Raw genomic sequence first — 15,532 nt, 5'->3', positions numbered from 1 at the left:
CTCCTTCATCGTTGTTTAAAGGCACAGTCTGTGATGGAAGAGGGTGACACCAATCAAATATTAAAGCACTTTCTAATAGCTTAAATTGATTGACACATATTTGCCAATTCAGCTACTAACAAGCTACAGCTGCTTTAAAATGATCTTGAAAGTTATTCTTGACCAAAACAATCTTAAATCAAGATCCACTCAGTGTCTACTGCAGGGGCAGAATTTTGATTTCAAAGGTCACGGCTGCATGTTCAGAGCCAGTACTGACGCACAATAAAACAAATATTTTAAAACATCTTTGCTAGGCTATCATTTTCTTTGTTCATATGTCAGAGCCAGTCAGGAGGATGTAGAGAACCACAGCGAGGTCAACAAGGATGAAACACACCTACCTGATTATAAAGACAGTGAAGAATATGCCACATTACAGATGACAGAGACACCTCAGCAGTGTTTGTGTCAGATTAAAGAACGACCACTGTGCTCCGTGCAGCTTCAGAGTCAGGTGAGGGGGAGTGTGGTGTGTCCCTGAAAGCTTAGAAGTGGTTGTGAAACTTAATAGTTTGTCATGTTAAAAAGGATTAGTATCCTTATTATGAAAGATGTTAACAGCACAAATCCTCAGAAGGGATTCAGTGGCCTGAGGTGGAGCAAAACACCATCATGTTTTTCATGACTTTGTTATGTCCCCCTTATGAAATGGATGGTTTTAACAAAAAAATTTAAACAGCAAAAAGTGATGAAACACATTAATATGATGACTCACACTACAGATGGAAAAGTGCAGAATAAATCCACAGTGGAGACTGTGGGGGTACGAAAATAAGCTCATGTAATTTTTCTCCTGTTCATTAAATTTAATTCAAATGTGCACTAATATCCGCCCCACACCTTAAAGCAAGATGACTTTATAGTAAAATATGTGTTTACTATAAAACTAGAGACAAGAGGCTTTGTCATAGTTTTTCATTTTTCAGTGAAAGTTACTTTTACTTAATGTAATATATCCCCCTGAGACCCTGTGTCCTCATATGAGGACATCACATTTTGGCTTTACTTCATTCTACTCAACTTGGACCTGTTGTCCTCATTCATGGACACTTTTTTTGTGCCATCTAGTGGTAGTAAGAGCACAATACACTAATCAGTGTAAAAACAAGATATGCAGTTTTCTCTGCTGAGTCAGTCCCGACACAAAAGTGGACAAGGTCCAAAACCTGATCACATGTTACAATTGAAACTTGTTTATTTATAATTAATAATATTTGTAGTTTTATATGGCAACAAATTTGACCAATTTTAGCAACAGTAACACGCTAAGACACTGTTAGTTAGGAAGTACTCGTTTGAGGACACTGGGACTTAATAATTGCTGACAATGTTTAGTTTAGCCAGGAACACTTTTGCAGTATTATATTTAGTGGTATGGCTCTGTTCTGGGGCCCCTCTGCCTTTCCTCAGGCCTACGCAGAAGGCCTATTCCCTTACGCCTACGTGGAAAGCATACGGCAGAGAGAGCACATCTGTCTGCCCTTCCATGTGCAAATGAGGAAAGCCTTAGGCAGAGAAGTAAACCTTCCTGCCCTTCCATGCGCCTACATGGAAAGCCTAAGGCAGAGAAAGCAGCAGCAAAGCAGCTCAGACCGTCACACCACACAAAGGTGGTGCACTAAAGCAAAATATTGAAAATAAGGAGTGAATTGCATTTTTTCCATGTTGATATGCAACAAAGAATGCAAAATAAACTGTTTTTATTGCTTTTGTACTTTTGGAGAAATATCAAAAATAAAAATGTAACCCCATTAACCCCTATGGAGCTCAAGATTTCAAAAGTATGTCCTCAGTCAGTGTTTAAACCTCACAATCAAAGCTCCATTATAACAGACACTGTTATAACTTTTAAACAGATTTTTGAAATTCTTGTTTTCAAGTTATTCTCATTTCCATTCAGTCTTTCTGAATAAACGCCCCTGGTCTAGCAGAGGCAGCTTCTTCAGTTTTGTTTTAAAACTCTGTGAGATGCTGCTGAAAGCCTCAGAAACAAAAAGCTCGACTCTGACCTTTAGAAAAACTTTTTCACCAAACAACTTAATGTTTTCTGGCGATGCTGTAGCTACAGAACACCAGTGAAACAGGCATCTGAGTAATAGGCTTATCTGAGCAGTGGAAGAAAAAACTTTGCCCTATCCTCATTTTAGTCTAAAACTTTTTATCTAAAATCTGTCTGACCTTTGCTGAGTTAACCCATCTGGTCCTTCTCTAGTTTGTAACACAAATGTTTTTAGGGAATATGCATCAAGTAAATTTTGACGTAGGGCCCGTCTATAAGACAGGTGGACCAGGACCTGCATTCAATGTGCAATAAATCAAATAACCACTAAGTGACAAACATTAGATACAGGCCGTTGGAGCCACTGCTGGTCAGGGCCTGGAGGTATTTGCATCATAACCTGGCAGCCCACGCGCCACATATGGCCTAAAGAAATTAATCCATTAAAAAGTGTGAGGAGTATATAGACCTAACCAGCCTGAGCTCACAGAACCTTTCAGGTGGTTTTAAAATCACTGCAGGTAATGCACCCTCACTTCCTCTGGGTTTATTATGATCCGCTTTAAGAAATCAACAAAGCCGTGGGATTACTGCCACCAACATCACACCCAGGCTGACTTGTTTGTCAAAGTAACATCCCGGCTGTTTCCACCTGCGCTCCAAACAAAAGCTGAACAAGTAGGGGCAGGATTATTTTGTCCTCATATCTCCTCAGGAGATACAGCTCAAAGACCGTGAAAGGGATGGCGTGATTTGACAGACGCCTCCCTGCCCCACACTGCAGCGTGCACCATTTATCTGTTGTTGCAAACACATTACTAATGTCAAAAGTATTATTATTTTACTGCACCTACTGGTTGCCATGCTACAATGCCAGCCTGATTAATCAGTCACATTTATGAGGAAACTGGAGCAAGCTCCCGGCACCCTCTCTGACTCACGCTGTGTGTAGTCAGTCTTATCACTGCGGACACGTTCATTCAGATGGCTGGAACAGAAACTATGGCACAGATCCTGATCTGTTTTTACTTACACACACACAGGCAACAAGGCTGTGGTTATCTGGCAGTTAAGGGAGTGTGCACCTTACCACCTGGAGATCAAACATCCAATCCTTTCTCACACATGCACACTACAGCGAGACTACCTGGTAATAAAGCTGTTAAAGCTGCAGTATGCCCCTCAACGTTAACAGCAGGATGTGAGCTGGTGATACAAACGGCACATAACAAAGCACCTCTACAGAAAATAAGGACTAGAATTACCGACTCGCTCTTGTATCACCCCACGAACCTGTTAAGTTATACTTAGTTTACATTAATGATTCACACACATCTTCCCCCCAGCAGCACAGATCTGTACAATCAGCTCAGTTACAAGGTCAACACCCGAGATTAGTGCCGCCACTTCAGTATCTGATTAAACGTCTACCCTTGTGTTCCTGAGGTATGATGTTGAGTAAAGACCAGAAAAGCATTTTAGTATCACTGTGAAGTTGACCTTTGGGATATTAATTATCATCATCATTTAACCCTCTTGGACTGGAGTTATGTGCAAAAACAGGCTATGTGAGGTCACACTGACCTTGACCTCTGACCACCAAATTCTAATCAGTTCATCCTTGACTCAAAGTGAATGTTTGCGCAAAGTGTGAAAAGTCCCTTCAAGGTGTTCTTGAGACATCACGTTCACAAGACAACCCAAAAACAACGCCTCACGTCACTGCACAGAGCCTTACAAACATCAGCTTGTCGGCTCTGTGCCTTCGCCGTGTGTGTGAGTGTATCACAGTACAAAGAAGCACACTTGAGACAGTTAAATTTTCAAAGTTTTTTTGTTCAGTTTGGTTTCAAAATAAAGATCACACAATTGTTTAGAGACAATCTACAACAGGAGTTACAAAAAATAGTTGCCCAGGCAATAAGCATACACAGGTTCTGTTAACTATACACATATGGTTACAGGTGTGCTCGTAGTAAATATACACAAGGCTGCTCCAAATGTACACCGCGCTGTGGCGGGCTGCCTCTCTCACCCAAAAGGACATGGACAGTATGATACAGCACTTACAGCACTAGAGAAATGCCAAAAAACACAAGAATCTCCTCTGTACAATCCATGGGTTTAACCCTCTGAAAACAGTCATGGGTAATCGAAGGGTTTGGGGTTAAATGAGTAAAAGTTATTTCTCCCGCCCGGCCAGCATACCCATACACATGACACGTTTCATGGGGTAAAGCATTCCTATAAAAAGATCTTAAAAAAAGGTCAAAAACAAAGAACCTTCAACATAAACCAGAAGACACCACTAAGTCTAACAAAACGTGTCCAATTGGGAGTCAGTGGGAGATCGACGTCTTAAGTTAAGCAGTGACATGATAAAGATAAAACCAAGCGTGGCGAATCTTTGTACAAGTACTACGCTGTATAGAAAGGGCTTTTCAAAACAAAAATTTGATATTACAATTTACAATATACAACAACTCATATGTCACAACCAAGGAGGTGAGAATATACACTGAAATGCACAGGTTTTTTTTCTAAGATTTTTTTTTTTTTCAGAGTGAGCTTTTTTCTTTTTTCTTCTCATACCAAAAAGGGTGGTAAAGCACTTTTACATTACAAGGGTTTACAAATGTACAATTATACAGTCAGAAGTATGTGGTCACTACTAGGATACATTATAGATACAGATTCAACATCAAAAACCAGAAAAACTACAAAGTTTTATATATATATTTATATATATATGCAAAGGTCTACACCAAGTATACACGTTATATTTATAGAAGCAAGACCAGAAAACGAATCTCCCATGCTAAATGATCTGTCTGCTGGTTAGCTGATGGCGTGTGTGTGTGTATGTGTGTGTATTCGTCTATGAATTTGTGATGTCTGACAAATTAAATACTCGTTCCATTTCATAGTGGTAAATAGCTAGGAGGGGAGGAGGAGGGGACACAAGGATTGTGTGTGCAGCAGTAGCAAAAGGTGAAATGATTTTTCAGTTTATCAGAAAAGAGGAAACGAAAGGAAAAAAAAAAAATCACAAAAAAAAAAAAAAGGAGTGGAGCGATGAGCGGAGCAGGTCTCACCTCTCACTGCACTCCCTGCCCTCCTCCCCTGCCTCGCCCCATTCAGTGGGCCTGGGCTCGTGTGGGGGAGGGGGAACAAAATCTGACAAAAACTAAGGCTGCCTGTAGCAACAGGCTCCTCCCGACGGGTTGTCATGGAAACAAGGGTACGAGGGGTACTCGACGTCCTTCGTGAGCAGGATTTGGAGGGGGAAAGTGGGCATGACGCCCACTGAAGGGTCAGACAGTGAGGGGAGGGTGGGGCTGGTAGACATGACAGCTTAAGGGGGGTGAGGTGAATGGAGGGAGGGAGGGAGGGAGGGAGGGAGGGGGAGGTGATAGACATGATTTCAGGCTGTAGGGGAGGGGGAGTTGGTTTACATGATGCCATTGGGAGGGCCGCAGAGAGGACCCAGGTCAACGCCGTTCTTCATGTAGTACTTCTCCAGCTTGGCCAGGATGTGTTTTCCATACGTGTACTTCCTCAGGGTGGAGATATGAGGCCGGATCTGTGCACAGACACAAACACACACACACACGTTCAAGTTGGATATGAGCAGTGTGCACCTCCAACACTCCCTCTCTGGTTTGGTCATTTCGCATTACCGCAACAACAAAACACACAACAGCCATTTATCTGGAAATCAATGTTGACTCGTGCTTATGTCAGCTTCTGTGTCGTTGCCTAGGGAACCACTGACACCAGTGACCTGATTAAAATGTATTGATGTGCAGGTAAATGAAGGGTTGGGCTGACGGAATGACAGGAGACATGCTCTTTTTTCCTTATCCCCTTCAGGGACTTTAAATCAAGAGGCTGATATCTATTGCTGAGACAATTAGTCAAAAAATAATAAAGATAATTATAATTGTTCAATTAATGAAAGACTGTTTCCCACAGGTCTGAAATATACTTGTGGTGGTAGCCGATAAAAAGAAAAGAATGGCATTACCTGCTGGCACAAACATGGTCTACTGACTTATATGTGATAAACAACAAATACGTGTGACCTTTTACACAATATTTGAATTTACTGAATATTTATTTTAATCTAATTTACATCATTACCCAATTTTTAAATCACACATAGAGCTAATCTTCATCATGTCTCTGTGTGTCTGCGTGAGCCTGTTCAGACCTGGTATTAACATGCGTCAGTGATCAGATCACAAGTGGACAGCCGTGACACATCGCTGTTCACACCTGTGTCTATCACACGTCTCCACCTGACCACTTGTGTCCATATTTCGTTACTGCCTACGTCACATCTTAACTAGTATGCTCGTTAGTCACATGGCTTATTAAAAACGTGAATGAGTTATTTTAATCAACTTAACACAATACTGGAAAAAGCTGTTATCTGAATAAATAAAACAAACCAGCGCTCCTCCTCTGCCCTTTTTACACACCGCAGCCCCAAACTGCAAGTCATTTTTCTTTAATTTAATTATCAGAGACGTGACATGGGAGATGTAAACATTATTTCAAACTGAGTTTTGGTTTAATAAGACTTGTGGGAAAGCAATTTGCCGTCTGACTCTGCTCGCACTGGGCAGTTGGTGAACCCAATCTGCCAGTGTTAAAGGGAGTGTGCTTTAACACCAGACTATTTTACTTGTTGTTAAACTTAACGGTGGGTTGTTGCCTACATCAGACGGCCTGTGTTAAGATGTTTAACAGTGGTTTAATTTTACAACAGTGACAAATAATGCTGAGGGTCAGTAATGACAGAGAGGTGTCTCCGACAATGCAGCAGCAGCTCGTCTGCAGCAGAGAGCTGTGGGCACCTTTTCACGTGGTTTGGGTGATTGAATCACAATGCGTCTTGCTGGTCATTTACACTAGTATTTGTGCTGTCTACTTGTGATCGGTTCACTGAAGATGCATGTTAATAATACGTGTAAACAGGCTCTGTGTGTGTGTCTCTCTGCTTGTTTCTCTCGCTCTCTCTCACTGCATGTCTGAAAGCTCCTCTCCTTGCTTAACTGTATTTTAAAGAGGCTGACCAAAGCTGCCGATCAAGTCACTACAGTATCAGCCAGTGGGACACATTTGTCTTGAGCAAGATTTCAAAAATCATTCTACTAAAAAACTTGGAGCACTTTGGAACAATCTCAATTATTCCAGCGTTTCGATGGGATGCATACGATGACTTTCTCTCTCCCTACCTTGTGCATTACGATCTTGCGCTGGGTGGGCTCGGCCACATCGATCATCTTCTGTACCACGTAGTTGGCGTACTGGTCCTTCATCATGGTGTATAAGGCACTGTGGGGGCCCTCAGTCAGGCTGCACACCTCGTCTATCAGCACCGCCCGCTCTGCCCGTGACGCATGGGTCACACACTTCTCCACCACATTACTAGAGAAAGGAAGGAACGGGTTAGTGTGAAGGCACATTTTAAAAGAAGAGAAAGAAACAAGTCTGGCTGCAACTGCGGAGAAACGAAAGCTTTAAAGACAGAGGGAGGATAAGACTGAAACCTTGTGTTTGTGTGTTTACCTGGCAAACTTGTGCTGGCTGAGCCCCAGTACATTGCCTCTGATCTCAGCCACTATCTTGCTCTTATCCTCAGCTCGGCCGTGCTCCAAAACGTGCTGGATCACATAGTTGCCGTACTGGTCCTGAATAAAACAAAGCACAGACACATTAAATAAAACGTGAGGACACCAGCTGGTGCTTCTGACGTCACGTCAAATATACAGCCAGCTTCAAAACTCTGGACCGAGAGTGACTTTATTTAAGCCAACTTACACTGTCACTATCCTGGAAAATGTAACTGGTGGAAGACTAAAGACGGCAGCGAGAGCTAGTTTGTGTTACCTGCACCAGCTGCTCTGTGTGTTGATGGAGCTCCTCCAGTATAGGCAGCGTCTGTTCAGGAAGGCAGTGTTCGAGAATGCGCTGGATGACTCGGCAGCCATAAGGGTGAGTGGAGAGGGCAAAGACCTGAGAGATGCACATAATTACACATGTTTACTTATTCAACACATTCACCGAGTGGTCCTGGAGCTCAGTGAGTTGTACACGACACTAATTTACGCTTGTTCCAACTGCTTTCACTTAAAAATGCAGAGAAAGTCTGTGGGATTACAGCACCTAGTGATCACGGCATACTTTCACACACCCTGCCCACCCCTGCAGGGAAAGTGAAGGCAGATTCCTGACATGCTTTCAGCTTCACAAACAAATCTGAGGCATCATGTGGAAGACATGCAGTTAGGCAACATGCAAATGTTCTAGAAGCCAAACATCAGTGAGATTCACTGTCACAGCATCCTGAACTCCTCAAAACCGAAACCTTTCATTAGTATCTAACTAACAGCAGCATGCATGGACGCACAAAATCTTTCTTTTAACACTTTATGCTAATGTAACATTTTGCTGCTGGATAGAAAATGGCTGTTGCCACTGGGCTGAGGTTTCTGTTGCCATGGCAACGTACCCTGTCCCCGGAAAGGACTGAGTACGTGTGTCTATGTACTTTGGTGGTGACAATATGCTTGCTGCCTCAAGGCAGCGGCAGTGTACGTGTGCGCACAAGTAGATGTATGTGTGTATGGATGTCAGCCAAGCACCGGCAGGCGTCAGTGATTGAATGTGGAAATATTTTGTGAGTGTGCGCTCACAGAGGGGACCCACCTGTCCCTTGAAGGCGTCTATGATGAAGTGCAACGCGTGAGGCTGGACACATTCGATACACTTCTGCACCACGTGGTTACCGTTCTGGTCTTTCACACATTTTAACACATGGCCGTCCAGCTCCCGCACCATCTCGCTCTGCAGGGACGAGGAGGAGGACAGAGGTGGAGGAAGGGGGAGAATGTGGAGAGGGACATGTAATTGTTAGTGAGAAATCAAATACTGCCTGAAAGCATTTTCCAAACTCTCCTTCATTTTTCACAGTGGCTCACAGCCCAACAAATAACACTGGGCTTTGAACAGTCGCCCTGGAGAAATCTACTGAGGTCCATTAAGGAGAGATGGATACCTTTCTATATCTCTGTCTCTCACTCACACACTCTCACAGTGATACCTTTCCCTGAAACTACTGAATTTAAGCACAATTATTTCCTGTTGATATTGAGCTACATTTATCTTAACACCTGCAGTTCGACATTTGCATATAAACTGTGGTATCATTAGCCTCATTCATCGTTGATGACAGAGTGCCTGCAAGGAACCTGCTGCTGCACGAGGCAGCTCCAACATAAAACCCATAATGTAGATGAAAAATGCCATTTCAGCTTGAGGAGTGCAACTCTTTATCGATGCCGTATTCTGCTATGTAAACAGAAATTAGTGATCCGTGAGCAATGAACCCTCATTCAGGACTGAATTATGAGCACACGGATAGTCGATGTGCTTTAAAATTGGGGCACTTCAAAGGATTACTTTAGGGGGGAAAAAGCTAAAGTAATGAGCCAGCATCACAGCAGGGTTATGGCAGGAAAGGTTTAATTAAGGTTGTTTCAGTACAAAGGTACATTCTGTTTCCATTGTTTATTCCTTCATACAACGCAAAGAGAATGAGTGTACTTACAATGACCTGCTGATCTGAGGGGATGAACTCCAGAGCTTTCTGAATGACCCTACAGCCGTACATCTGCAGGGCCAGAGACAGCACATGACCTCGGATCCTCTCTGCCAGAGCCAGCTTCTGGTCCAGGCTGCCGAACTGAAACAAACACACACACACACACACACAAAATAAGTCTGTAAATCCTCTAATCCATTTGATAATACACGACACAATATCACCTACATTACACTGCCACGCAGGCCACAGAGCATAAAAATCAGGTGCAGTGCAGAATCATTAGGGCTGGGATGATATGCTTACCTCCCGATTTAATACTATCACCCCACCAGGGTGCTGATTGGATATGTGTAGTGATTCTGCAAGTACTGTCATTATGTTAATGTTTTAATTAACACTAGACCATGTGAAAAAGGTGAATCATACATTTCTAGAGACTATATCACTCAGTCTCTTGACTTTTATTTCAGCAGCATCATACACTGCATGCAAAACTGGTAATTTATCTACCAACTGTTTCATGGTCTTATTTTTAATAGTCTTATTTCAGTGAAGCACTTTATGACCTTGCTTTTTAACAAGTGTTTTATTGAATAAACTGTAAACTTAACTTACTTACTAAATGGAAATTTACAATAAAATCAATAAGACAATATTTCATTTTTGAAGTGAATTTAAACTGCAACATTTGGCTGTCCCTGCTCATAAATTCCCAAACACAGATTTGTAAGTGGCAGACACCAATATATCAACACTGATCGCCACTTACTGATTTGCCAATTTTGTTTTGTATTAAAAAAAAAGGTGAAATCTTATTCCATTGCAAAGGTGCGCACAGCTCATTGCTTTGCTCAGCCCCTCATTGTGCTATCACTCTCTCCGTTTATCACACCACAAATGTAGCGATTTATCTAGCTCGTAGACTCTGTGGTCCTTCCGCCTCACTCTCCAGTGCTAGAAGACTACTCACCAGGAGGAGTGGGCTGAAGCTCCAGAGACAGACCTTCAATAAAGGCTGCAGCAACTGAAATTCAGCCTGTACAAACCCCAGCCCTGGGTTCACAGTGGGTTGCGTCTAATTTATGTAACGGCAGCAACAGAAAGTTTGCTGATCCAGCTGGCTGAATCCGAGTTGCTAGGTCTGTGTTCACAGACTGTTGGTCATTTTATGCTTCTTTCTCGCTTTGTCTCTGCTCTTCTTGAAACTGATATGATGTCACGTCACTTACAGGCTATCACAATAAAAGCAGCAACCTATTTACACCTCCGCATTTGAATTACACTTATAGGCAATAAACCGTGAAAAAATTGTGATATTTGAGTGAATTGATCTTTTCCCTCAGCCCTTAAAGTCATTTACTGAGATTCAATTCAATTAAATGTTATTTATGAAGTTATAAAACCACAATTTGTCTCAGAGGGCTTTACAGTGGATAAGGAAAAACACTCCCCAAAAAAACCTTTAATGTGGAAAAAAAACGGGGAAAGATGTCCCCATTAATTCAAATCAAGTTCTGTATACTTTGATGAAAGTGATCCAAATTCTCATACATACCTCAAAGAACTTCTGGATGACATAATTTCCAAAGACGTCCACCATGAGCTGGTAGGCCGCCTGCAGTATCTCGCTGAAGACAAGCTGGCGCTCCGCTGAACTGGCTCGCTCCAATTTCAACTGGATAAACCTGTTGGAGACACAGAGGATAAGCGTCATATTAACATCAGATTCCTCCTGTTTTGTTATTCTTCAATTTTGTGTTCGGGGCTTTTGTAATGTATAAAAGCCTCATGAGAAATTATACAGCCTGCTCTCCTAAAATCCACTTAGTATATAAAGTGGATTCACAAAGTCTGGATGAACTTGAACACAAGGACAAATAAACACATCAGACAGCGACGGAGCAATAAAGTGAAACAGATGTACAAAGAAAGAGAGAGAGAGAGAGAGAGAGAGAGAGAGAGAGAGAGAGATATGCTCCTATATCTTTAACCTCAGGGAACAGTCAGACAAAAGGAGATGAAATTTAGAGCGAAGAAAAGACGAGGAGAAGGAACCAAGGAACCTGTGAGGTGAAGTGATGGATGCCAGGCAGAACGCAGAGATAAAAAGGACTGTGATGTTGAAGAGACTGAGGAAAGAGAACGTCTGGAATGTGCAGACTGGACGTCATGGTGTATTAATAGATCATTTGGGTTTAAAAGTGCATTGGCAGCACGGCGGGTTCAACCCAGACAGACCCAGAAACCAGGGCTCCAGAGGGGCTTTCAGGGGCCCCTGAAATCAGCTCCTCTCTTGATTATCACCACATAAAGAGGTAGAGATGGTAACATCTGGATGACACTGCTTCTGCTGTATCAGTACCAACACTAGAGAATAAGGGTGCAACAGTCCAAAGACGTCATGGTTTAGTACGGTGGAAATACCTCCAGATACATGAGGATACATTCTTTTCATTCATTTTCAATGAACAGTAATGCAAGTGTCAAAAACACACAAAGACAGAGGTAGCATTTGGTCACTGGCAACTTTGGAAAACTATTTATAACACTCCTGTATTACATTATGACACTTACAAACCTTTATCATCCCAGGGATAGGCACACATGGGTGATGCCATCGAATGTACATGTTAGATGCATTTCCATTCACATACCCGAAAACGAGGAGCAATGCAGACACATTCTTCTCGTCTTATACACAAGTCTCTCTCGGCCACTGTTCCATCTAACCGGGAGCCTGCAGGAATTTTTATTTGCGCTTGCCGTAGTGTGACTGATTTATAAGCCAATCCACTTGTGCTAACTTCAGCATATGTTGCTGTCATTGTTTAACTAAGTGTTTGGGGGAAGAACTCATGCTTGTGAACTTTGGCTCCACATTATGTACATCCATTTACATACCATGTATTCTGTTTTCTACAAACCGCTAAAGTCCTGCTTAAGAATATAGGCCTAAAGAGGCAACATAACAGAGATTACACTGTCTGTGAAAGGAAGCAGCGTCTCAAATATCTGCCATATTCACTGTTCAAAATCATTGTTACTTTTCAGAGGCACAGTTACATCAGTCAATACCAGAATATATCGAAACTGAAAATATGACAGTAAAGTCATATATACAGTCGGAGGGCTGTAACTTTGAAACATCAGTATATCCAGCCTGTTCACAGTCTGTGTTGAATATAAAAAGAAACATGAGTTTTGATCCAGCACTCCACTGTGACTGCTGTTGTCTTCCAGATCTGCCTTAAGGCACCTTTACACCGGGAGATTTTAGGCTTTCCCAGACCAAAGTTGACGAATTCTGAAGGAAACGTGGTGAAATCTTTTTTGTTGACCGAAAACAGTGTTCCTAAATCACACAGATTCACATCCACCAATGTCCAATACTAAGATTTGGTGACTTAATACAGCCTGCGTCAAAATGTTGACGATATCAGACATTTAAAAGGGGCATTCCGCCAATTCTAAACATCACTTTAATGGTCGTAGTTTTTATAGCTCAACATGTAAAAACAGCGTTACAGTGTCTTCCGTGGCTCTGGAGGAGTTTGGCAGGTCTAAAACAATAAACTTAAGTGTAATTTCTTGCTTGAGCTCTGGGAGTTCAAATCTTAACAGCCTTGCAAACCCGGGATGCCAAGTTTGGAGGACCTGGGCGACGTCTGGAAAGATCTAATGAAGTTGCATTCTGGTAAATGTAGGATCCAGTGTTCTTAAAATATCATATACAGGTTAAAAATAAGATTTTATTAGACCTTCATGCCACAGTGTGACATGCACTGAACCTGCAAGATCACTGTTTTCACGCAGTGAACGAGAGCCTGGTTGACTTACGTTTTTTTCCATCTGAGATAAAAGACTATGTTGTCAAACTGGGATCTACTCGCAGGGCTCTGATATTTTAGGTTGCAGTGATATTTGCGCGTGTGTGTACCTGCTGCCGTGCTGGTCCTGGCTGAACTCCATGATGTGGCCAGCGATGTCTCTGAGCTGCAGGTTGGGGTAGCGGTTGTTCCTGAAGTCCTCCAGCAAGCGGCTCCGGCCTGACGGCATCACGTCGGACATGCCGTAGCGTAACCGTGACGACGGGAACAGCTGACTGCTGGGTGAAAAGAGGGAGGAGCCCGAGCTGGCGGCGCTGCGGTACTTGGCCTCTGCACCTGGAGCTGCAGAGATGAAACGCCCACTGCCGTTGGTCAGGCCTCCTGAGGGGTCAGAGAACAGGGAGGTGATTATAGGAGCTGGATCTGATGGTCCAGGACCGCTCAAATTCAAGAGAAGCTTTTAGATTAGAGGAAATCTTATAGAAATAAAAGCCTGAACCAAAAAACCAAGATGATGCGAAACATTTATTAAAAAAAGTAATTGTATCCTGCACCCAGAGAGGTGCAGACATCTTAAAGCAGCCAAAACAACTCCTACTTGAGGTCAGTTATTTTAAATTAACTTTTTTTTTCCAAGTGTGCTGTGGTGCATGGCAATTTCTGAGAGCAGAGGGAAAATGAATCCCTCTCTCTTGCACTGAATTTCAAATGCTGCTGCAATGATTACTTGCATGGGTTAACATGGATTATTTTTCTAATTGATGACACTGCAGAACTAAAGTTTGGCGATCATGAAAATTACATTACAGCTATGCAGCACAAAGAAATAGCACTGGATGGCAGCACTGCCTCAGATACTAAGATGTCCTATACTGAGAATTATCAACCTTGAATATATTTAACAGCATGAGATGAGTGATAAGTGAGATAGATTGAGCCAATGTAGAGCTGGGCAATATATGAATATTATATCAGTAATGTCAGAGTTTCCTGGTATTTAAGGCTGCACTACAGTAAATTTTTGTAATGTTTTGAACTTTCCAGATTGTTTTAGCTGTTCTACTTTTTCCCTTTACGCTCTTACTCACAATATCCACATTACTGATGATTATTTATCAAAACCCCCCTGGGGAAATGAGTTGTGAATGTACCAATAGTCAACACTATAACAGCCTCACAATATCAAGAGGTAGATATTTTATTTTCTCCATATCACCCAGCCCTAGTCTAACGTGTATTTAAAAGTCATATGGATTGTAAACACACATAAAACTGAAGTACTCTCAAGTGAAGTTTGTACCAGGTGTTAGCAGAACACTTGTCTCAGGTTTTGTTGCTGGTGGAGGCCCATATACATACAAATATCCTGGCTAGTGTCTGTACACCGTGTAGTTTAGAATATCAGAGCTCTGTTTCCTCCCTTCAAACGCTGCTATTTACTACAGTTCATAACTGTATAGTATGACACCTTCAAAGACTTGGAAATTGCCAAAGCCAGGTAATCTATCACAGTCATTACAAAGCCTCAACTTGGCACCGTCAGTCTGTTTGATTGTGGCTTCATCACACACAAGTGTTTGTATTACACTTCACTCCGCCAACTGTCAATCACAGGAAACACACAGGAAGCAGTAAAAGTCTCAGTCTGTAATTAATCCCTCAAAATGTGCTGCCTCAAAAAAATCTGCTGTCACGTTTGAGTCTTTTAGTTTGGAGCATCCTGTTAACTGGAACAGCAGTTGGTTTGGAGCTTGGTAGGACGCATTCAGTAACACTGTTTTTAAAACAGTGTACTTGAATGCCAAGATTACTCCATATATGACAACATGCCGAGTTTGATACTGGTTGAGTAAACGGCATATTTTGATGGGATATTCAGAATTTTTTTGAATGTAGCATTTTCCAGTTAAGATGAGGAATATTATTCAGGTTTGGGGAGCTTTCTTTAGACAAGTATACAGTCTAACTGTGATTTTTTTTCTGCTTATAGTCAGCTCTGTGCGTTGTCATGGATGCGTTGTACCTAAACCAACCTAGACAGCACTTTGG

General features: G+C 42.2%; 1 protein-coding gene across 2 annotated transcripts in view; it reads right to left on the bottom strand.

Annotated features, from left to right (window-relative positions):
• Positions 1 to 3,856: 3,856 nt before the first annotated feature.
• Positions 3,857 to 15,532, bottom strand: part of pum1 (pumilio RNA-binding family member 1) — a 32,753-nt gene continuing 21,077 nt past the window's right edge. For both annotated transcript variants that reach the window (XM_049601782.1, XM_049601783.1), the window contains exons 16-23: positions 13,594 to 13,864; positions 11,212 to 11,341; positions 9,660 to 9,794; positions 8,759 to 8,896; positions 7,940 to 8,065; positions 7,619 to 7,740; positions 7,285 to 7,477; positions 3,857 to 5,624 (exon numbers count right to left, since the gene is read on the bottom strand). In XM_049601782.1, coding sequence (XP_049457739.1) covers positions 5,493 to 5,624; positions 7,285 to 7,477; positions 7,619 to 7,740; positions 7,940 to 8,065; positions 8,759 to 8,896; positions 9,660 to 9,794; positions 11,212 to 11,341; positions 13,594 to 13,864 — 1,247 coding nt within the window. In that variant the 3' untranslated portion in view covers positions 3,857 to 5,492. The remainder of the gene's footprint in view (positions 5,625 to 7,284; positions 7,478 to 7,618; positions 7,741 to 7,939; positions 8,066 to 8,758; positions 8,897 to 9,659; positions 9,795 to 11,211; positions 11,342 to 13,593; positions 13,865 to 15,532) is intronic.

The sequence above is a fragment of the Epinephelus fuscoguttatus genome, linkage group LG17 (genome assembly GCF_011397635.1).
Source record: "Epinephelus fuscoguttatus linkage group LG17, E.fuscoguttatus.final_Chr_v1".
Classification (NCBI taxonomy): Eukaryota; Metazoa; Chordata; class Actinopteri; order Perciformes; family Serranidae; genus Epinephelus; species Epinephelus fuscoguttatus.
The sequence above is the reverse complement of the archived record's forward strand: the minus strand, read 5'-3'. Positions and strand labels throughout refer to the sequence as shown.